The 24,445-nt window shown below is 41.7% G+C and overlaps 1 protein-coding gene across 2 annotated transcripts; it reads left to right on the top strand.

Moving 5' to 3' along the window:
- The first annotated feature begins 322 nt into the window (after nucleotides 1-322).
- On the top strand, nucleotides 323-19,096 carry LOC118301558 (gap junction delta-2 protein-like). 2 transcript variants are annotated; one of them, XM_035627176.2, is made up of 3 exons: nucleotides 323-1,703; nucleotides 3,421-3,477; nucleotides 16,159-19,096. In XM_035627176.2, exons 1-3 carry the CDS (start codon nucleotides 1,633-1,635, stop codon nucleotides 17,018-17,020), a joined length of 990 nt encoding a protein of 329 aa, XP_035483069.1. In that variant the 5' UTR covers nucleotides 323-1,632; the 3' UTR covers nucleotides 17,021-19,096. The 2 variants fall into 2 exon arrangements, with proteins under 2 accessions (XP_035483069.1, XP_035483070.1); XM_035627177.2 differs by lacking the exon at nucleotides 3,421-3,477.
- The last annotated feature ends 5,349 nt before the right edge of the window (nucleotides 19,097-24,445 follow it).

Here is a 24,445-nt window from a genome sequence, read left to right on the forward strand (position 1 = left end):
GCCTGGGCTAGATGATGTGTGACAGAGTGAGAAAACAGAGGAAGAGCATGGGAAACACTGCTGAGCCATGAGGACAGGGTATAGAAGGAACGTTCAGATCACAAATCCCTTCTTACTGTGCAACATCAGGCAGGAACAGGCACAGCAGTGCGGTGGGAGGCGTTCTTGCAAGCATAAGTGAAGCAGCGATCAGGGTAGCAATCCAAGCACATTTACCAGAGGAGGGAGGGGGGGAGAGAGGGAAGAGAGAGAGAGAGAGAGAGAGAGAGAGAGAGAGCAGATCTATGAGAGTGGAAGGGGGGTTGTGGCATGCTCACACAGACACAGATAGAGTGATTTCATGAGCAAGAGAGAGACACAGAGGCAGAGAGGGAGAGCACAAAGCAGAGATGGGGACCGAACACTGAGGCAGAGGCAGTTGGCATGACTGAGATCTGCACACAAACGTGAGCAAAGGCGGGGAGGGAGGAAGAGAGTGGAGGTTGAAGGAGAGCCGGAGGAGAGGGAGAGAGAGGGATGCAAGATGATGGAACCCAGAAATAGGCTTCACAGGACAGCTCCTCATCCCCGCTCTCTGCGGAAGACATGACTCTGGGCATTGGACTGTGCCGAAATTAGCCAGGGGGACAACACAGGACAGCAGGTCTGCAGCACACTGCCTTGGTTCAGCCTCACTGGATGCAGCTAGGCAGCTGATTTATTACTGAGGGGCTGGGTGGTAGCGTGTTTGTGTGTACGGCTCTGAGTGTGTGTATGCAGGTTTTTATGGGTTCTTGAAGTGCTCAGAGCCGTAGGAGCAACCATTCCTTCAGTCGTAAAATGACATTCAGCAGGCAGGAGCTTTGTGTGCTGGTGTGCATCTGCAGTCCTCAGTAGGAAGTGGGAGAGAGGGAGTCAGAGCTGTCATCGAGTGCAAGTGTGTGTCTTGTCGGTGCCGTTTACTGAGGGGAGCCGAGGAGGATCAGCTAAATGCGGTGTGTGTGTTTAGGTTAGAGTAGCAAGGGTGCAGCAAAGGCAAAGATCCTACACAATGCAAGGACGAGCGCAGAGCAGCACTGATGGCATGGAGTGCAGCTGAAGTATAAGGAGTGCCCTGGGGGTAGGGTGGAGGACGACGGCAGGGACAGACGAGAAAGAGGAGAAAAGAGCAAGGTGACGAAGAGAGGCAAGTGGACAAGAGAGGGTGATCATGGCTGTCATATGGTGAGCTATAGCATATGCTGTAGCGCAGAAGAGACTGGTGCGGCAGGGAGAGGACAAGCATCACTGCAGAGGGGAGGGGGAGAGACTGAGGGAGAGAGGAGGAGGAGGAGGCAATCAGCTCAGCACCTCTCCTCAAGCAGGAAGAGAAGCACAACGGGACAGGCCCAGGAGAAGACACACTCACTCACACACACAAAGTCAAAGACATACTGACGAGTGGCAGGGTCAGCGTGTAGAGGTCAAAAAGGAGCTGGTGTGGGACAGGGAGGGGGGGCTGGGTGAACCCCCGCTGGCTGGCAGGTTCACAAGAGGGCAGGCCGGTCCTGGGAAGAAGAAGAAGAAGAAGAAGAAGAAGGAATCTGTCAGAGAAAGAGGGGTCTGCTCCCCAGGTGCTGTTTCCTTTGACAGCTCTGCCACCTTTCCATCACCATGGGAGAATGGACGATTTTGGAGAGGCTGCTGGAGGCGGCTGTCCAGCAGCACTCTACCATGATTGGAAGGTAAGAAACAGATCGATTTTGTGTGTGAAGGTTTTGTTTTATCTGTCTTGTGTTGTTGTTGTATTTTTTTTTTACAATGACGAGCATTTTTTGAGTGTTTTACGTACACACATATAAATGTATTTCTAAATGTATCAGTTGATGGCATCCAGAAATCCCCCACCTCAGGCTTGTCCCGGTGCTCTCCTCTGTTCTACAGTCCCCCACAATGATCCCTGCCTCCCCCATCCTTTCCTCATCCCTGCTCTCCTTACTCTTATTCTCCACACTCATTGTTAGTTAAGGGATAAACTAATTGCACATAATCAAAAGCAGGCTATACTGGGCATTATGGTTAATTCAGAGAGGGTTCCTGTGTTGATACTAATAGCCTATATTGATAGATTACACTTGATACTGTTGGCCACAGACCAATAGGACAGAAGGAGGAGAGGGGAGTGGGAGTGAGGGGAGAGCAGAGGTGCAGAAGATGAAAGGATGGTGAACAAGCAGGTGTGGAAGGTAGAATCAAAGGGGAGTCGATGGAACCTAACTCTGTGTGAACTTGAGAGAAGATAAAAGTGAAGAAAAATTCAATGTTTTCTCATCTGCAGACACTTATTTGCACTGTAATAAACTTCACATGAAATGATTTCTTATATTATGCGTGGCAATGGTTCGTGGTGGAGAGTTGAACAGATGAGCTTTTTGTTGGATTAGCAGTGGAGACATGCCATGGAGACACGCTGTAAAGTCGGTGCCCAAAAAAAATGTGCTCCACATCATCTCTGTGTGATTAATTAAACGCAAAAGGGAAATTTTCCACCCATTAAACACAATCCCTGTGTCACGCTGGGACGCTCATTTGGAAAAGTGAAGAGTCAACGTACTTTTGGCCTGTGAAGCTTGGATGCATAGATTTGTGAATTGAAAATTCAGGGGGGAAAAAACAAAGCCAGGAATTTGACTGCATTGCTGTGCTCATTACTCCAGACTACAGTTAGTCTAAAACAAGGGCATGATCTAACCTCTCTGTTCCAGCAGCATTGTGTGTGTGTGTGTGTGTGTGTGTACATTAACGGAGTGAAAATTGGCTCATGCTTTTACTGGCTACAGAGCCATATACTTCAAAATCCGCGACATTGTAACTGCATCAGAGCGACAGAGATGATGTGAGCCACTTTATACCAAAAACGTGCTGATCAGGAATCCGAGACCATGTGAGATGGAGATTTTCCTTCCGACCAAACGCTACACCAAGTCATTTCACTGAGTTCTTCCTCGGTTGTTGAAAGTGCGTCAACCAATGAAATCACCTGGTCTAGTCTAGTGGAAAGAAAACCTGCATATAATGGAGCATGTGACTTGATTTAAAGATGCATTAAGCAATATTTTCTATACCCTTTGATTAAATGACTCCGTCCAGCCTCTTGGGTCGGTAGACTCGCTGCTACCACTGCGGATCAACATCCCACTTTGAAGCCATTTGCGGGGTTCAGTCATTTTTAGCCCATTGTTTTTTTTCTTTTTCTGGAGCGACAAAAACCAAAACAATGCTGTATGTAAAGATGGGTACAGTAGCTGCTCCCGGCAGAGACGCCAAAAGCCACCTGTACACCAACTGCCCAGCACGAAATGCCAAAGAGCTGAGGTGGCGAAGAAAGTTGGACATTAAGCATTGAGCCGGGAGACCGAACAGGGGCTAAATGCCAGTGAATATTGGGATTACATTCAACAGGTGGCCAGAAAAGGGAGACCGAAGGGATGTCCGTGTTGCTCTGTTTCTGCTGGATATGTAAGTAGGCAACTGTTTGCTAACATGTTAGCCATAACAACTTCATAAGCTAACTGCTAACTGTTGTGGACTTGGTCTGGAGTCTTTCCGCCCCCTAGTGGTCAACAATCACTTAATGCAGCTTTAAAATCCAGTCCTGGCAGCTGAATTAGTAATGCCCTGGAAGCACAGGCTACAAAAATGGTGAAAATGAATCTTTGGATGATTCAATGACTATAAGCCACCTACAGTTCTTCAGAGGCACAGAGGCGACTCTCAATTAGTCTGCTACCTCTTTCAAAAGCCATAATGAATATTTTCTGATGATGTACTGGCGTCCCCATGCTTAATTTGAGCTATTTGTTGATCATGCACTTCACTGGCCGAACATTATAAAAGATTCCCTGAATGCCAAAAAATACATTTAGTAAAAAGAGCTATGCTTTTCTGGGTCAATTAAGTAAAGTCTTGGATGCAACAATTCTTGTTCTTCATCTACTAGATGAGTTACCCACTCTCCAAAATGATATATAGGGAGTTCAATGACAATAGTAAAATCATTTGATCATACAGGAGGTAGTTTCTATGATGCCCACAGTTATGTGCTACTGTGCTGAATACAGTGAATTGCTCTGTAAATGATCCCTGTGTGTTTTGGCTTCCCTCAGACTGTGTTTGTCCTACAAGGCTCTCTAGTTCACCCTAGGGTATTAGCTGTAACATTAGCTGCTTTCCAATGAGGTTCTCACCTTCTACTCTGCTTGTCTATGCCATGTGGGCCAAGAAGCATTGTCTTTGGAGTCACTTTGTACAGTAGTTTGTGAGTATTTTAGACAGCAGATCCCTGATTTTTTTTTCCACCCTTGCCAAACCGATATTGATTTCGTCTCTTTTAGTTAGCCTGTTTGCAGGATATTTAAAAATGTACTGGAGAATTATTGGTGAATAGAGAGACTTAGGTTAAGAGTGTATTAATATAAAATTAATTGGCGGTCTGGATCTTGGCTTTTTACCTGTAGACAGGCATTCGTAGATATCAGATGTCAGACATACTTAGATGATCCTAGCAATAACACAAAACTACTAAACATAAAGACTTGACTCCTAATCCTAAGCATGTGTCTGCATGGTCAGGAAATCAGTGACAATTAATATTTAAATGATCAGAATCATGTTTTTGGATGTACAAGCAAGTTCACCACTGGCACAGTTTTGTGCTGTTTAGGTGCCTCCCAGATTGTTTAAGAGCAACTCCACACTAAGTCATGTATGGAGTCAAAATTGTTACACTGACCTCTATGGGTTGAAAGGTTCAAGTCTGTTGCACTACTGACCACACCCAACTGTGTTGTTGGGTGTGGTCAGGTGTGAACACAGCCAACTGTGTGTAGTGTTGCACTGTTGTGCATTGTGAAGTCCTGCACTTCACAGGGTGTGGCCGCAGCATGCAGCAACTGCTAGATGGCATCATAAGTAGGATGTTCAGCCTTTGTGTAGTTTCTTTTCAAAGAGTGTGCATGTGTGCGCTTGCGGCTCCAAGGTTGCGGTTCCAAAGAACAGAACAGTGATATCTCCCCACGGCTGACATGTCTCCCCTGCATCAAAACTTTGGAACGTGGTTGCATGTCAGTCATTTGTCTGAGTGGCAACCCTCTCTTGCAACGTGAGGATGTACTTTTACAATGAGAAACTGTCAGAAAGCATTGTTGGATTTTTAGACTGTCTGATCCAGCTACAATTAAGCTACTTCTTAATTGTAGGTTTTAAGCTAATCTATGCCCTTGCATAGGACAGATAATTAGCCTAGGAATACAGAACAGTGGTAAAAATAGAAATGGACCAACTCTACGCAGTGGCATAGGTTAGCTTAATTATGGTCCTTAAAAGAAACCGACTTGAGAGTTGCTTTTGTGCCTCTGACTAACCACAGGTGGCTTGCATAATATGACTCATTCAAAGATTCAAGTTGTGTATTGTGATTTCCATAAGCCTGACTTTTAACCTGGTGATGTATAGTGTGCATGGATAACCAATGAACTTAATCCTTGATTACACACCAAAAGGAATCATTGTCAAGGCTGCATTATTAACCTCATTCTCCAGGATAAAACCAAATGCAAATACTGTATATCCACAGTTGTAATGATCCTGGGGTTTTCAGCATTACATATCCGGCAGGTCAGTATGGCCTGTGTCTCAACCTTTCCCACTCTGTGTGCTAATTTGGTAAATTAATCAAGTTTCTGCTCTTTATGGACAAAGGCATTCTGCAAACAGGCCATGATACAACCAGGGATATACATAGTTGAAAAAGTGTTGCACATTATAAAAACACAAGATAATTTTTGATCAAAGCTCTTAATCGATTTTGGGTACATGATGCAGATATTCATACATATATTTATCGCAGAAACTGTCAGTTGACTAACTTTCAAAGCAACGTGTTTCTACAGAGCAGCTTCAGATTTCCATACTTCAAAAAGTCTTCTACATATCTTATTTTTTGTCACCAACACCAAAAGGTTTTTAGTTGATATGCTGATGACATACAGCTTTAGTTGTGTAAAATATGACACCAGCAGCCTTGATAATGTTTGCAGTTGTGTTATGTCTTAACGTTTTGTACACATACTGATTCATTAAACTCACTGTAGTAAATACATTGTTGTAATTCATAAAATTGCAGCTAATATTTTAGTGTCAGACAGGGATTTGCTGGTAGGTCTGGTGTGACACCATACAATGTAATAATGTTCAAATGTCACATTAGTTATTAATTTACTTTTCTTACCATCCTCTTCATTATTTCTCTGTATCAGAGCAGCATTTGAACACCGCCACAATATTCCCATGAATATAAGAGATGTTTGCAGAAACAACTGCTTGTATACTTTCTTTCGATCTGCCAAAAATATTTGTCCAAACAACATTGTCCACACAAAACTGCACACAACTGTGTGTTCCATTTTCTAGCATCTCGGGCCATCTTGTCTTCATCTTTTCATGAGAGGTGTCATTTTTTTTTATTTTGATTGAAGTAACATACGTGTGAACTTTAATTTCTCGGACTACCCTAAAGACTGTACGTAAATCAAAATTTTCTACAACCTATTTTTACGCGACAAACATAACTCTGTGAATACTTGAAGCATATTCCAGTAAAACGTGTTGTATACACATGAGAAAACATGTTTTATTTTCACATGTCGTGCATGTGTTGCCGACCACAGGTGTGTGTGTGTGTGTGTCTCATAAAAAAAGTGTTCTACCGTAACAGGATGAATCCTTTGGGTTTGAGTCATTCACCTTGCAGGTAGGAAGGAAGAGAGATGCATCTTCCCCTACACTGCAATGCTGCAGTGAGGTCAGTGCCAAAGACAAGTAGAGTGAAAAAAAGAGGTAAAGATAATGGAGGACTAGAGTGATCTATGGAAGATAAAAAAAATAAAGGTTGCCGGATGAAAGGATAGAGAGGAGAGGATGTGAGCTATAGCAGCTGAACAAAAAGTGTACTGAGGGTAGAAGTAGGGGACAGAGGAAGGAAGAGAGTTTTCCCTCTGCAGAGGTTTTGTGGAGAATCTGTGTCAGAGCTTCTTCATATTCATCTGAAAGACATTTTCTTGTGGTATCTCTGGTAAAAGGTGAGGATTAAGCCATTCAGAGAGAAACTACATGCAATATTCACATATTCACAAAAAAGATGCTGTATGTATTCATCTATTTGTTTCTGCATAATAAAGTTCAACTATCTATTATTTAACTCATATCACTCCCCACTTGAGTGTTATACATTAAATACTTCATAAAAGCTTAATAAGTGTTATGTGGCCCCTGTTGCAGGTTGGGATGGATGTCAAGCCACTCATCAAAAATGTATGAATATTTGACATGCCTTTTAATGTAGTGGACAAAGTAATACATACAATACCGGGTTGTTCTTTTAATCCGTTTACGTAGTTACATACTGTAACTCAAAAGGCTTTAAGGATTTGATGAAACCAAATATATCTACATCCTTGTTTGTTGGCTCTAAAAGCAAATGCAGATGATGATCTGCTACTTTGCCCCGAGGTTGTTCACTCCTGTGGTTTACAGAGATGTTCGTGTTCTCTGTCCACTTTTCCTAAATAGGTCAGGATATCCACAAGAAGAGGGTACCCTACTTTGAGAAGGGCACCCTACTTCTCCCAAAATAATCTGAGATGTAGAAACTCTGCTGTAATTGAGGGATTCATTCTGTCTGATAGTGAACTGGAACATACAGTATTTTGCTGTATCATTAATAGTCATCACCCTGGATCAAATCTATACTGCCCGGGAAGATTGTGTTGCAAAACAAACCAAACAAGGCCATATCTCAGCATTGGACGGGATTAGTAATCCATCATACTGCGGTGAGGAGCAGGGACTGTCTTTCAAATGAAACCATTTTTCTGCACATCCAGAGTTGTCATTAGTGTATTTGTGCAGCAATCCCCAATGTTGAATGCTATTGATTATGATGGTTGACGGGGGATTTTGCCAGTAAAGCTGACCTCAGCTTTCATTCAGCACAGGTTATTATTCATCTCAGCAACACATCAATGGTGTGTATGTGTTTATGTGTGTGTGTGAGAGAGAGCTTTACTAGGCGTGTAATAGTCTCCTATACACAGCTTGAATGTATGTTGGTATGTATGTAATTTTATTCCAATGATTTTCCCCAGATATGGTGAAATTCTTTAGATTTTCATGCTGACCTGGAAGCTGGTTTTGAGATTCGATAACTCTCATAAATCCAGAAGTATGTACAGTATGTTTGAGGGCGTAATTGTTGGCTGCTCATTTCAGAGCTCATAAAAACCAGTACGAGTATATTGTATATAGATAAAAATTCATTTTAATGCTATGTACATACACCGAACAACCCTGACCATATTATGACTAGAAATCGACTGTAATACCGTTTGCATGTTGAATTATTCGTGGTAATTATATGTGGTCCAATAAGCAGCAAACCTGTATTAGAGTTAAATGCACTGATAGGCGTGATTTATTTCATTAAGAGAAAATATAGGTTCAATTAAAAAAATAAAGAGAATGTCAGGCAACACATCTACAGCATCTATTGTGCATTATTTTTTCCTTGATATTGTGTCACACTAATTACAGTGAGTCATCATCATAATACGATCACGATAGTTAATGACTACAATAAGCTTTCACATATGCCTGATGCGTATAGATCATACCATACCGGACTGGTATGGATCATACCAGGCAGGAACTAAAAGCTCTGAGTATAGGTTTGCTAATCGAAATTTACACTGTGCACCCAAATTACTCACAATGAGGAGAAAAAAGCAGGATGGGTGTGTGGTAAAAATAATGATTTTTAAAGCTGCACAAGTCAATATTTTTTTTAGCAATTGATAAAAAAATGGCTTAAGGTGTCAGCCTCTGTGACTAAATCACAGAAAACCAAAACACCTGACTCCCTTCATCTCATTTCATTACCATGTTGTCCCCCGGTGGGACCCGGGCATCCCAACCCCTCAGCCTGCGACCTACTACTGCAGGTTTACTATCCTCATGTGGAGCTCTGATTTTATTTTACAACAAATGTCATGACACAATCAACCACAACCAAGAAAAATGCAATTGTGAACATTTCATTGTTCATGTCAAGTCAGATTTATTTCTACACTCTTTAAACCCTCCATCTTCGACTCTGTAAGCTGGCCAAGTGGGGCAATGCACAGTGAGCCGAGTCAATGACCATTATGACTGAGGAGCTGAGGTCATGTCAGTCTTATGCGCTTCGGGTTCATTTTTTCAGTTTAAGAAACGTTCAAAACAGATTTAGAGGACTAAGATACTTGCTTTTATGATTAAATTATATTCTTTTCATATTCATTCACCAACATTCACCACAACTCGTACAAGCCTTGATCACAGGACTTGACACGTGAACGTGTTTAATAAATCATGACAACAACTCCAGCAGACGTAATGAATTGATTATGAGACTGGCCATGTATCTCCAGCAAACCACAACTAAAAGTGGTAACATGCTTGATAAAATACCATAATATATTAGCCTGCACATTTTCAAAGCATTTGGTATTAACAGCATGTCATGATTCATATTGAACGTCCCATAAGGTTTGCAACACAACATTCCGAGCTGAGGAACAAAAATAATTTTGCATTAATTCAGCAGCTCTACGTTTACACTCATCCTCGCATCAGTACAGGCTCGATTAACTCAGACACAGCTGTGATCTGATGTGCTCATTGTGTTTAACTGTCACTGAGGAAGTAACATTTTTTTCATTAAAAGCTGGAAAATGCTAAATGCTACACGAAATCTGCTACAAAAATGATGCACCTTTTTTTTCTGTATTTCAAGTCCATTTTCATTTTTGGTTTTGTATTTTTTGCATTCAAACAGATAACATGTCAAACATACTGTAGAGGACAACCTAAGAGTTTGGATACAGCCCCATCAGTGCTGTTGACCGCACAAAAATCTTTACCCTGTAAACGGGAAATGGCAGATTTTGCTGTCAGTCCCTCTAAATCAAGGAGAAAGAGTTTTCTCTGAGCTCCCCATTAACATTCATATACATAATGAGATACTCAGAGGCAATGATGTCAGTGTACTTATGTATTGCAGCCACAAGAGGACATTCATTTTTCAGCAGCTTTGCCTAAAAAAAAGATGTCTGCAACAGGTTGAGATTCAACACGTGAGGCATTCAAAGAAATTTACAACTGAAGTAGAGCAAAAATTTGAACAAAGCAAACAAACAAACAGGAGTTCAGTAGCCCACCAGCCCCTAACTGCTGGTATGTGCAGAGTATCTGAATTTGTCCAAGTGAGGGTCCACTTGTGTTCTTTATCACCAAAACATTAGATCTTGTGCAGAAGCACGGAATAATGATAATAATAATGATAACCTTCCAGCTTAAAAAGTTTAGTTTGTGTTTTACACTGAGTTGAAACTCATACCCTGCTTCTATTTTCCTATTTTCCATGTATGGAAATATTTTCAACTTGCATATTGACCCAATCAGCAAAAATATAGGAACTAAAGGGAATTGCTGATACCATTCATTTTACGGTTTCTAATATTCAAGTTATTTTAGATGAAACACTTCTGCATAATGTTTCTCCCCTCACAGAGATAAAAGGGTGATTTTAGTTGGCACAAAGACAAATGGGATGGAGGAGGGCTGCATCTGGTAGACACTGCATTCTCATCATCACAGATGGTTGAGCTGTGCAATGACTTAGTGGAAAAGTTATATGTGGAATTTCCTCAAACAACAATATCCTCCAGCTTTGGACAGTTGTTGTTGTGTCATTTTGTTTGGACCGAGGCGTTTTTTCTAAGAAAAGAAATCGCTGTTGGCATCTGAAGATTTCAACATGGGCCATTTGACAATTTTTTTTTTTCTCTGATTAGATATAACTGGCAGTTATCTCTGGAGTCTTCTCCAATTAACCTTCTGTTTCCTTTGTCAATCACCATAAAACAGTTGGAAGCTGTTTCCCTTCATTGTTGAGTGATCAGGGGAGATAATTGCTCTTCTGCACATGTCCACGTTTGATTATTTTATTTAAAAATGGACAACACAACATATACTAACACAAGCACTCTGTGGTGTGGATGTGCCAGCTTTAGGAACACAGGCTCATTTTCCCCTGCAGTCCCAGACAGTTTGACAGCATGGAGAATAACTTGAAAAAACATTCAAAAGCACATGAGCACATGAACAGGGTGAAAGATTTGCGAAATGATGTTGATGTCCCTTAGCTCTGTGGGTGGTGGTATGTGCTGCTCCATAGGAAAGGGATGACTGTGATTATAGATTTTTCTGGTGCAGCACAGAGGACTTTGACCAATTGAAATGGCCTTCGTGATTTTTTTTCATACTCTGGAATATATTTAAACACGTGTTTGAAGTGGAAGCCAGAAATAAGTGAACCACTGCTGCCTAATTTGGCTTAAATCAGTGTATTCGTCACTCCGACATCTTAGTGGCGCCTTAGGCGTTCATGCATGTCTGCTTGATATGTGAGCAAGGCCTGAAAGTATTAAAAGAGTTTGAGAGACAAACAGTAGATGAGGGGCGAGAGGAAAGAAATGTCTGCACTCTGATAATTAAGCTGCCTAATTTCTATGCTTGGTGAGGTCTTTATTCATCATGTGCTGCCATCAGCAATCAGCGGAGCTTCTTAAAAAAGAATGCATGGGCGAGAAGAATAATTTTAATCAGGGTCTCCGCACAGATAATACCGAACACACCAGCGCTTCGGAGGAATCTTTCTGTGTACCTACACATGCAGATGTGTTTGTTAATCTTGACTCAGACATGGTGAAAGGTAATTTCTTTTCACAATATGTGTATATGTGTGTGAGAGTAAAGTGTGCGTGTGTTTCCCGATGCATCTGCTGCTGTGCTCCGGGTCATTTCTTTCCCTGGAGGCTGGTGACAGCAGCTGCTGTATGAATGAAGGTATGTGTGTGTGCGCTTGTTTGTATGTGTGTGTGTGTGTGTGTGTGTGTGCGTGTGACAGTGTGTGAATGCCTCTGGGAGAGAGAGAGCCGGCATGTCCAGCCGACACACCAGCTGAAGAGCAGTTATCGTCAGACTACACACACACTCTTACAGGTCAGTCAGCTGCCTACAGATCAGTCTCCAGAGTTACACAGCGGTGAAGTACCACGTCACTAATCTTTACTTCCTCACTTCGTTACCTAGGAGCCGCTGTTAGTCTTTAGACTCTGTGAAAATGCCAGCTGTCAGCGATGCAGCACGAGCAAGTGATAATTTGGATAGAGTCTATCGGGTGATTCATTTTCCCTAAAAACTCACAGACTTTTAGATTCAGAAAGTCTGAACATTTTTAGGTCTCAGCCAAGAGGATGTACTCGAGGAGGCAGGCAGCCGGCGGTGTGCAGTGTCTGCATCTTCACGTTGTCCTTTTTGAATCGACTCAGCAAGTGGTCCTCTTTTCATATTCAGGCCCTCAGGATTGAGATGCTAAAAATTGTTTGAAATTGTTCATCATTTATGTAAGTTATTGAATATTCTGCAGGTTCAGGCCTCGGAGCTGTCTAAACCAAATCTGCTCTGACGCACAGTATTGGCTTGTTACTCTGCAGTGCTTAAAACACTGATGTTTGCAGATAACCTTCGTCCACTGCTTTCTGCTAATGCAGCAATCTGCATTATGCTGATTATCCTGTTGTCCAGCAGCAGAGTACTCACACATACACATGCACACACACACACACACACACAAATACACACAGGCATGCCTGCAAATGCACACAGCACCAACACTCAAGTTTCCGCAATGTCTTGGAATTTCTCTAAAGATGTAAAAGGCCCAACAAACACGAACAAACTGATGCCTCTGACATAGTTCTTCAAAATAAAAACATTTAAAAAATAACCCTGTACAATATAGTACCTATTTCTACAGTATATACCTGTATATATACAATAATTAAATCAGTACAGATGTCTGCAGGTGGTGAACAAAGCTGCACTGAGAAAAAAATTCCAGTCACAATATAATATTGTATTTCGGGGGCAAACAAAAAGGTTTATCCGTTGTGGTCCACATATTTCATGTGACATTTGTTCCACATCCAGTCAGTCCGGCACAACTCATGCATTTAGAAAATTAGCACACGACCAAGAAAATGTTATTAGGTTTGTGCTTTTAGGTGGTCATGAGTAACTTGTAAACACTTCACATAAAGCAGGTCTCTGAAAGGCTGTAATACGTTTTAAAGGGGGGGCTATCCATAAACTCCCTGTTTGTTCTTGCAGAGTGGAAACAAAGTTTGTCCCACACAGGTTATCAGAATCATTCAAATTCAAATAGCGAAATCTCAGCCACTATGTTATATATTCTATTTAGTTTGTAATTATGTATCACAACCAAATTTTCCACTATTCACCACTTTATGACTTCATGGTGGCAAAGTTTCTCTTATATGTCTCTGCAAAAATGTATCAAAATGAACCTAAAAAAACCCAAGTCTCAGATACTGTACTGTCTCATGAATAGTAAATGAATTGTATATGTTAGGATAAGAGATATCCACAGTCTACTAGCAATGAAAAGAAAGTCACAGGTCTGCCTTTATTTCAATGTATTGCACAGTGGTGCTCTATTTTTTATTTTGAAAAGATAACATAAAAACTATTAATAATATACTTCAACCATCTGTTAGGTTTGGAAGATAAAAATATTTTGAGAGAATTTCTTGAATAAAAACATTTTCAATCAAAATAATTACCCCTTATATGAGTACGTAGAAATGTGGAATTGGAGGCAAACTTAGTGACATTTAGTTAAATACCGTTACAATGAAGTAATTATCCTTATAGCATCAGAAGAGGTAGACCTTGAATAGAAATTGAAACTGAGAGCAGACATGGTGTAAGTCTCATTTTTGACATCGCTGTAAATCAGCAGTGCCGCATATTGTCACTGACCCCCGAACGTGAGCTAGTTTCATATTCCACATGTTGTTTAAGTAAATATTTGCATATTAATGTGCAGCATCGACTACAAATTTCTATCTCGGTGAGCGGTATGCTTCAAACGACTCCCTGTGGTACAGAGAACCATCAATAATGGTCCTCAGTTTCAAATCCACTGCTCTCACATGACCAGTGAAGCGAGGCACATCTGGCCCGCAGCAAAGGATCAGCGAGTGACCGAGTGTCTTCACCCAAATTTCATACCCGACCTGCATTTAGCTTCTGTAAGACCAAAGGTGCAGGGGAGCTTTATTCTGCCGACTTCTGAACACAATGAAAGTCGGCGAAGCGAATCCGCTTGCAGCTGCTCCAAGCACAGACAGCCGGACACGTATGCCGTTTTGCACAAGTCACACACATGGCTGACTCCCCCTCTTTGTCTCTGTGCCCTTGTGTCTGTCTTTGTCACACGAAAAACACACTCACAGGTGGACCAGAGACAGTCCTGCAGCGTTGCGCTGCTCTATTTTTCACACTCACCCATGTTCCTGCACTGTAACTCTTACCTTCTCCTGTTTTCCGCTTGGCTCTCACATGAGCGCCGCTCCCCGAAGGAGTAAAAAACTTTGTAGACGCTTCTCACAGTTTTCTCACGTGTATTTATTTGTTTTTCTTTTTTTGCTCCCTACCTCTCTTCTCTCCCTACAATCGTCGCAGAACCTCACCTTTCACTAAGTCGCTGGTTGCTGTAGTAACTGGCCATCCTAGGGAGGTGGTGGCATTTTTCGAGTCCTCATTAATAGAAAGACCAATTTTTCATGTGCAGATCTAAAGTGCACAGGAATCATATCACCTACATCCCCTCAATCAAAGGTTATTGTCGTACGTGGCAACAGTTTTTCTAACCCACCCTGGGCCGCATGGTCCCATCTATCTCTGTCCTTTTAGCAGCCTTGGGTGGCCTTCTTGTTGCTTGGAAAGAATTGTGTCCTAGGTAATCGGCTCCACCGTGCAGGGAGCGTGCACAACCACTGCACTGTGGCATAAATACCGTGGAGCCCCCTGATGTACAGGCTTTCCTTGCTCATTATAAAGAGCTGACAGTGCAGTCCTAAAGCCTCACTCTTCCTCCGCAGTGCCCAAAATGGATCGACACTGGAAGATAACACTATAGCACACCATTCTCTTCAGAGGCCTAACAGCTGCACCGCTCTCTAGATGCACTGGCTCCTGGATACAGCTTTCTGTTACTACAGCAATGCACAAATGACGCTTAGCGTGAAGTCCCCCCCGGTTCTCAGAAGATGACACCTGTGATTTGCCTCCACATGAGGACCCTCAGTGCAGAAGATGCCCCCATTTTAACAAATTTGAGGCGACTGACTTTTTTTGGGTACCAAAGCTTTTCATACAGATGCAGATGAGCAGTGAAAAGAGGTCATTCGTTCAACCGTTAAGCATGTATTAAATAGCTTTGCTACAGTTGGGAAATATATGATAGAAATACAACAAAATGCACAAATGAAAAAAAAATACTGCCAATGGATTTTACAAACACTGTTCCTTGTATCTGTTGTAATAAATGTTTTAATGTGTACGTGCAGTCACGGACCTGATATCAATGAATGTGATGTGCTATTTTTACCCAGCAGTGAAGATGGGTGTGATATCACCTTTCGTCTGACAAGCCCTTCAGTTGCAGCCTTTTATGATTGTTGAGCTTGTGTGTGTGTGTGTGTGTGTGTGTGTGTGTGTGTGTTTGTTATCTGGAGTGAAACTCCACCATCCTATGGTATCGTTTGTCACGGCAGCTGAGTGATAACACATGATAAAACACACATATTCATGCATGCAAAAACCCATATATACAAACACCGACATATATTGACATAATGATGTTCGACAAGGGTTCTTAGCACAAACACGTTTTCCTTTCTTTTGCCCTTGAATGGCTTTACAGTATATAATGAACCACATGTGCCTTTAGCATCTAAAAAGCAAAAACTCAAGTAAACCTACAAAACAGCATCAACTCGCTAATAACATAGATTATACTAAAACAAGACAATCAAGGCAATCATTATATTTTCAGAATCATACCCAGATATTCCCTGAACCTCGGTGCATTCGCATGTCATTAATTGAATCTGTCTTTCTCCCCTTCACCTCCTCCCCCTGTTGCCCTTTCCTTCTCACTCTGTCTCTCTGCAGGATCCTGCTGACTGTGGTGGTGATCTTCCGTATCCTGATAGTTGGCATAGTGGGCGAGAAGGTTTATGAGGACGAGCAAATTATGTTCATCTGCAACACCATGCAGCCCGGCTGCAACCAGGCTTGTTATGACAAGGCCTTCCCCATCTCGCACATCCGCTACTGGGTCTTTCAGATCATCCTGGTGTGCACGCCGAGCCTGTGCTTCATCACATATTCTGTTCATCAGTCTGCCAAAGCGCGTGACCGAAGCTATTCTCTCCTGCACCCCCACATGGATCACCATGGTCACGGCCACCACGGGCGCCATCACGATCATCATCGCAAGCTTCACTCTCGCAACATCAATGGCATCCTGGTGCACCCTGACAGCAGTAAGGAGGACCACGACTGCCTGGAGGTCAAAGAGATCCCCAACGGACCCCGAGGACTCCCTCAAACACACAAGAGTTCCAAAGTGCGACGGCAGGAAGGCATCTCACGGTTCTACGTCATCCAGGTGGTGTTCCGCAATGCGCTGGAGATCGGCTTTCTGGCCGGCCAGTACTTCCTGTACGGCTTCAACGTGCCGGGGATGTTTGAATGCGATCGCTACCCGTGTGTGAAGGAGGTGGAGTGTTACGTGTCCCGGCCCACAGAAAAGACCGTGTTTCTGGTCTTTATGTTTGCAGTAAGTGGCATATGTGTGGTTCTCAACCTGGCTGAGCTCAACCACCTTGGCTGGAGGAAGATAAAGACGGCCATGCAAGGGGTGCAGGCCCGAAGGAAGTCCATCTGTGAAGTGCGCAAGAAGGATGTTTCGCACCTGTCCCAGGCCCCCAACCTGGGCAGGACCCAGTCTAGTGAGTCAGCCTATGTCTGACAGAGGCTTCTCAGCCTGGGGGCTCGAGGACCTCTTAGATTTTGGAGAAGAGCTTTTCCCTGGCCCAGGACCCCCGATCATTAGGGCACAAAACTCACCGCTGCATAATTATTCAGGAGCACAGACGGACTCTGTGCAGTCATGATGAAGCATCAATTCACAAAGTAGAGACTTTGACACTTGAAGAGAGACTTTCCTAAAAGAAAAAGCAACTGTGTTGCTGAAACAAAGCTTACACCTAAAGCTTACATGCTGGAGAGTTCTGCTCTGTCTAGGTGACACTAGCTGCCTTCAAAGAACCCAACAGATACAACTGAGCAATTGATTAATAGTGAAATCAAATGAAAATGAAAATACTGTGTCTGAGGTCGACTTAACTCAAGCTTTTTCATTATTTGCCTTTGCTGTAGGTCAGAAATAATCCCCTCAGTTTTTAGTTATGTGTGCATATGCAAGAGCTTAGGCGTGTGCATGCATACGCATGTGTGCGGGGGAAAAAAGCCAATCTCTGACTTTAAGACTGAAAAAGGAATGCCAAGCTTATCCGAGCTATCTGAGAGAAAGATAATGTTATTTCTCACTGTCCATAGTCTTTGAGTGGAGCCACTCGGCAGACAAACAAGCACCTTTTTAAACATGTTCTCGGCAAGTGACAAAATGTCAAACACAAAAAAAAAAACAACTGCAACAAAAGAAACTATGAGCATAAGCTGGTATATGACACAGAATTTGTTGTCAGAGTCTTTTTCTTAAAAAAAAAAAAAAAAGAGTCACTATTCTTCTTCATATTTGTTGCATTAGGTGCCAGTCAGACTGCAGTCTGACATTGCCTGGGAACTTTGCTCTGAGCGAGACACATGGTGCATTGTAGATGAGTTAGGTTTACTTTTCAAAGCGGTGTTATGCACTGCGGTGCTCCCGTTGCCTGCAAGAACGAAACAGAAATGTGCGCCAGTCTTTCAATTTCAGCTTGTTTAGTGTGATCGCTGGCAAAGCGGATGAATGGAGTTTTTTTTCCTTTTTTTTAAACAGGACAAATGTTGTAGTCACAAATATTTTAATGTGTAATCTCATGTATTTTTTTTTTCACAAGCAGATTTGGTGCCATATTTTTTTTCAAAGTTACTGTACATAGATGAAATTTGATAAGTACATGTAGCCATTTTCCTGTGTGGTATAGAGGGGCGTCACTTAGATGGGGGAATAGGGATTTGGGGGGTAATGAAGATTAATCATAGATTGCCAGCTTTAACAATATGTATTATTAATGTGCTTTTTGTTAAGCCTTCACCCTCTAATGAAGAGTATATGTACCGAAAAGTGTTTTCCCCCTATGGACTTTGAAAAAGGCATGTTACTCAAGCATTAATAGAATGGATAGATTATGACATGTATCTAAAAGAACTGTTTAATTGATTTGCATCCTGCTCCTGTGAAATGTAATACTCAGCATGCATGAAGATGAAAAATATGAAGAGATATCAACATAGAATCCCATTGTGGGAATATTGAAAGTGAATAAGTGAAAGGCTCCAGAACTGCAGCAATAATTATAATAATTATAATAATAATAATATATAGTATGTGAAAAAAAAAATATGTGAATAAATTATTATGCAAATAGTTATTCTGGTTGTGCTGTGTTTAACAAAGAAATATTAACTACACCTGCCATTTTACTTAAATAGGGAGGTTGTGACAATTACACATTCTGAATAAACCACACTACTGCCAATCACAATGTGACAATACTCCAAGTTAAAGTTCCACATTCAAAATGTTTCTTTAATAAAAAAGAAAGGTTTTTTTCCTCCAGCAAAATGTAATTAGAGAATCAAAGTTAAAAGTTGAAGGTAAAAGCAGTTGTTGTGAAGAAAAATGTTGCCTCTGAGTGTTATATTATCAATTATTATATTATCGGATTGTTAATGATGATGAACTTTTTACTGTTAAAGCTGTTCAATGTGGAGCAAATTCTGTCAACTTCAAATACAATGAGGTGTTTTCAGTCGCACAGATTTTAAACCGCCTGTGCATGTATTATTCACTACTGAGAAATGATACATCTCTCTGAGAGATACATGTGTGCGCTCTGAGTTTATATCGATAAATTAAAGATACTTAACCAGTTCACTTCCATGATACAAAAACTCCAGAGGGAAGTCAATTTACTATAAAAAAGTCATTGTTGTTTTTCCACATTTACCCTCATAACCATTCAGCATTTGTGTGCAGGAAAACATTTTTTTCACAGAAGGATGTTTATGATACTCACAGTATTGTTGCTTACAGGTGCAATGACAGTGACTAAATCATTAGAGAGGAACCTGATCATTTCAGTAATGAGTGAGGTTACCGAGGGAGAAAAGAAAGGTGTTGGGGGCAGCGAACCTTTTAGCTTTATTAAACCTTCAGTCAGTGCGAGCAGCATGTGACCACGTCCCAGGATACAGTGAACGCACCATGGGAATGGAGGAGGAGAGACTATAGCGTGATGGAGAGGTGTGTTAATAAAGTTGATTGTCTGATAGGATGTAAAGTAATGAATGTTATTCATTCACTTAAAGGCCTTATTGACACGAGGATAGCTGTGATTGACTCTCTGCTGCATGTGATACACATTCACATCAACAAGCACCTGGCAGAATGCTCACACACACACGCACACGTACACACACACACACACGCACACACACACACACAGAGAGAGAGAGAGAGAGAGAGTCAATAGATGCCTGAACAAAAGCACTGCTGAGGATGTAGCTCGGCCGGTTGCTGTGGTGACAGGGGGGCAGTAACGATGTTAAGCACCACAGAGACTGTGGTAAGGGCAGAAGCAGCACTGCACCATCTCTCCTGCTGTTGCTGCTCAGCACCATATCAACCGACAGAATATGCTCCACCAGACTCATTCACGGGGAAAGTTATAAACCTACTGTGCTGCAGTGCCGCCGCTGCAGAACAAGTAGGACATCAGTTACAGGTAAGTATTCTACAGTACTTAACTGCTGAAGATATGTGTAATTACAATGGTGGCTCCAAATAATTTTGTGTACCAAAATAAAAATGGATAACAGAGTAGAAACTATCTAAGTGTTTCAATATTACATATAGGTTACCACTGGAGTGAGCATAGCAACCAGTTCCTTTATTAGAGCCAAGTTCCCCCACATTCAGACTTTTACTGAAAGTATATGAATTCTGTATGTTTAGAGAACATTATGAAATGAGAAATGAAATTCCTCATCTTAACTGTAGAATTATCTCAGTGGAAAATGTTGGCATTTCACACAGTTAGATTTTAACAACACTTACAGTATTCGGATGACTTACATGTGCACTTTGTGTCTTTCCATCTGGTGTAGCATGATTAATAGAGAAGCTGTCTTCAACAATATAACAACACATTACACACTGACAATGTATTGTAGTCTAAGTTGCTCAGGCCTGTTTGTGCTGAACAAAGCTGCAGTCTGACTTGACTGCCTACAAGAAGACATATGCAGGTGTTTCTGTATTCTGAGTTCAGATGATAGTAACAAACAGAGCTGGCACTCAGCACCCACAGACCTCGTGTGTATTCAGGCACAATAAAGTATGGCAGTTTGCATATCTACAACTTCAGATTGTATCCTACTTGCTCCCTCATGCATTAAAGCATGCAAAATGGACGGTTCACCTCACCGTGTAAACACAGTGATGGTTCCGGGCGCTGCAGAGAATTTCATTTTGAGTTGCAATAAGAACACATGGTATGCTAATATGTCGGACCACAAAAAAGAAATGGAGGAAATGAAATATGAGTACTCAAAGCACATGGGCAACTAACCTGCTGTGCAAACTATTTAGAAAGCGACGACGTACATTCCTTGATTGTACATGATAAAATATGAAAAAAGATACACATGACAAAGTCCTTGTGAGGTACAATAGGTAGTGTCTGACTAGATGAGTCAGAAAGTGGAACCGTTAGAGGATTTCCTTCCTACCTGTTCTGTGCCCCCACTGAGCGTGATCCCAAGTTCTATAATCTGACTCGTCTAATTTTATGTGCATTATATTTGGGCTTTATATTCGTAGCAACACAGGTCCCATCTCTGTGTGAGTCTCTCGGCGTGATGCTCAGTAAGGTTTGTTGTTCATGTAACTGTTTCTGACTTTGAGTGTTGTATCTATAATTAATGTTTTAATCTGAGCCGATTGATTCATTGGGATTGACCTGCCATTTACAGACATTCATTTCTTGGAACCTCATAAAATTATAATCTGCTGCGTGACCAACTCTCCACCGCCGATTCATTTTTATCCCCGGTGATAAGTCAGCACAACCACAATAATCATTTCATTATTCCTCTCCTGTGTTCCTTGGATATTTCCCTCTCTGCCTCTTCACTCATTCATAAAAATAAATCTGGTGATGGATCATTCCTCTCTGGAGCCTGCTCTGCTTCCAGCCTCGTAATGTCTTGGACCATCAATTTGTGTCAGTCTCCATTCTGCTCTCTGCAAGGGACTTGGTCTCCTTTCATGATTTCCCTGCTTGGCACAGTCTCTCTGCTCTTCCTCCCTCTCTGTCTCCATATGGCCCACTCCTCCTCCTCCACCTGACTCATTCCTCTCTTTCCACTCCTTCCTCCACCTCCACATTTCATTCTGCCCTCCTGCCTTCATCTGACCTTCTCTGGCTTCTTCCATACGGCTCCTGCTCTGGCTTTCCCACCTGGCGCATACTTGAATTAAACATTGATTCCAACACTCCCTTTTCTCCCCTTCATGTATCTGTAAAAGAGGGAGAAACTAAAATCCAGTCTTCTGCTATGCTGCAGAAAAGCCCTTCTTCATGCTTTTCTCATTCCTATAGACTGCCTTTGACCCCAATTCCTCCCTTTGTTCGCACCAAAAAGGATTCCGTTGCTCTTTCAAAAGAGAACACTGACCGACAATAGCACCCCAACTTTAATTATCTCCTTCTATAGGCCAAGTCTCCCCAGTTAATAATCGTGGAAATGTGAAATATATGGAGCACACAAGATTTGCAATGGGGTACAAAAGCCAGAGACCGCCCTTTTTCTGAATGATAAGGTGGTCACAAATTTTTGGGACCCCACTGTATCATCATGTCTGGTGACACTATGTGACGCTCCTTAGCCACTGGCCATCTACATCAAATTATGAGACTCTTCAACCATCTTTCATTCGTCTTTGGGATCTGCAGTGTCAGATCTGAAGAAAATACCCCTTTGCTGGTATTTTAGAAAATGTACACGCTTCTGACAAAAGCGTGTAAAAATGAGAATTGCATTCTGCTAGAATTTATTCATCCAAACTCAACTGTTGAAACTTAAAGGATGATGTTAGGACATGCACGTAGATGCTCACAAGCTTTTCCTGTGTCCAATCTATGAGACAGGGTTCGAAGCTGAAGTGTTTCTGTTATTTTTCAGCTTGTGTGTCTTATTCATGCCAGGAAAGCAAATCAGAGTCAGAGGTGGACGCAACATGCGGCAATGTGCATAATGCTGTAAATACCGTACCTCACATTTAACTGTGCCTGATGCTGCCGCGGTGAGCTGGAATCAGCTCCTGTGCAGCAATAATAATCTTTGTTTACCTCACACAGACAGCAAGGACCCCCCCAACCCCCAATGTACCTCTGCCTCCTGGATCAATAAACAGAGGTCACATAAATTAAATGGCAGCCCATACTCTTATTTTGTATGTATGCTACATTTAGCATGTAATTCATCAAGTCAAGCAGTAGAGTAGAATAGCTGAGGATGCAGCTGTTTCCACTGCAGGTGTTTTGTTTTTCTCCTTTACAAAATACCTAGGCATGCAGTAATGCTTGTAAAGGAGATGGTGTATAGTCATCTGATCTGAGCATGAATGTGACCAAGTAATTAAAGAAAATTGCTGTTATGAGTGACTAACACTCAACAGCTCCACCTTGAACACAGAAAAAAAACAGGTCTGTCCTTGCTTTCCCCCCCTCTGGACAGCCGGGTGCTGTCTCACAGCATTATTAGAGGGGGGAAGGTGGAGAGCAGAAGATTTATATGGACATTTAGGGGTCAGAGTTTGGAGGCTGAGTGTCAGCAGAGCGTACTGTGCGTTTGGCGGCGAGCATCGCACTGAAACGCAGCGCCCCCTAGAGGACTAACCGACACACTTCAGCTGTCAAACGCACAAACAAACCACTCATATACTGTATATCAAAACTGTTCCTTCTCTGCACACCGTTCAGATGTTATTCATCTCCATATTTTACTGGGTTAAATCTGCTGCAGGACTGTAGATCAGGCTTATTTGTCATATACTTACCTAGGAAGAGAACAGAAGTGTAAATATATACTGTGGCCGCCTGGCACAGATTTGATTTACAGAATGGAAAAGTGAATAAATGAGGAGTTTAAGCAGATGCTGCCTGCTGTGTCAAACTGGCATTTTTATCCCGAAGGGTCAGGGACTCGCTGGAACACCTGCAGTCTTAATCTAGACTTCTTTATTCACCCCCGTATCTCATCATCACACCTCCCACAGCTCGCCACCACTGATCTGTGGATGTGTGCATGAAATGTCTAGATAAGGAGGTGATGAGGCGCACAGGTTCAAAGCGCCTTCCGTTTATTAAGGCAACATTGCACAGGTTGTTGTGAGTGCCAGTGTGCAAGATCCTTTCTTCATCATTTTTCTCCTGTTGTTAGTTTTTCCTTTTGATGCCACCCAAGATGAGTGCAGACTGACATCTCATATGCTTTTATTATTGTGTTCTGAACAAAGTGAAAGGAAATTGAAATAATTATTATAATAATAATAATAATAATAATAATAATAATAATAATAATTCCCTTTCAGCAGACTACTCTATATGCAGTTTTGAGAACCTATACAGTACACAATCACATTAGCATTTAGTTTTAAGATGGAATTTGGACAGAAATATCCAATATAATCAGGACCTTACTCACATGCCAAAAAGAGAATGTAGGCAATATATTATCAATGATTAAAAGATTAAGCAGCAATCTTGGCTTGCTTTCAAAAAATTACAAAAGTAATCATTTTCGTCATTCGTCTTAGTAGTTTCGTCAACTACTAAGTCAAACAGACACAAAAAAACTCACACACAATATTAACATCATGTTATTCAATGTATAAATGGTATCATGGTATTAATTATTTTGAATAAATGTCATGAAATATGTTCATCCTTAACTTTTTAGCCGTGGCAAAGACAAGATGTTGACAACAATTTTCCATGACAAAATCTCCATAATATATCTTTGGTGAAAAAAAGTGAAAAGTGGTGATGTGGCTCCATATTTTTGTTGATGACTAAAAGAGGATATTACACACATACTGTAGTTTTTCATCTTTCCTGGATTCTCAGGGTTTGTGTTATCAAACAGACACTGCAGATCATAG

This window comes from Scophthalmus maximus, chromosome 2 (genome assembly GCF_022379125.1).
Source record: "Scophthalmus maximus strain ysfricsl-2021 chromosome 2, ASM2237912v1, whole genome shotgun sequence".
Taxonomy (NCBI): domain Eukaryota; kingdom Metazoa; phylum Chordata; class Actinopteri; order Pleuronectiformes; family Scophthalmidae; genus Scophthalmus; species Scophthalmus maximus.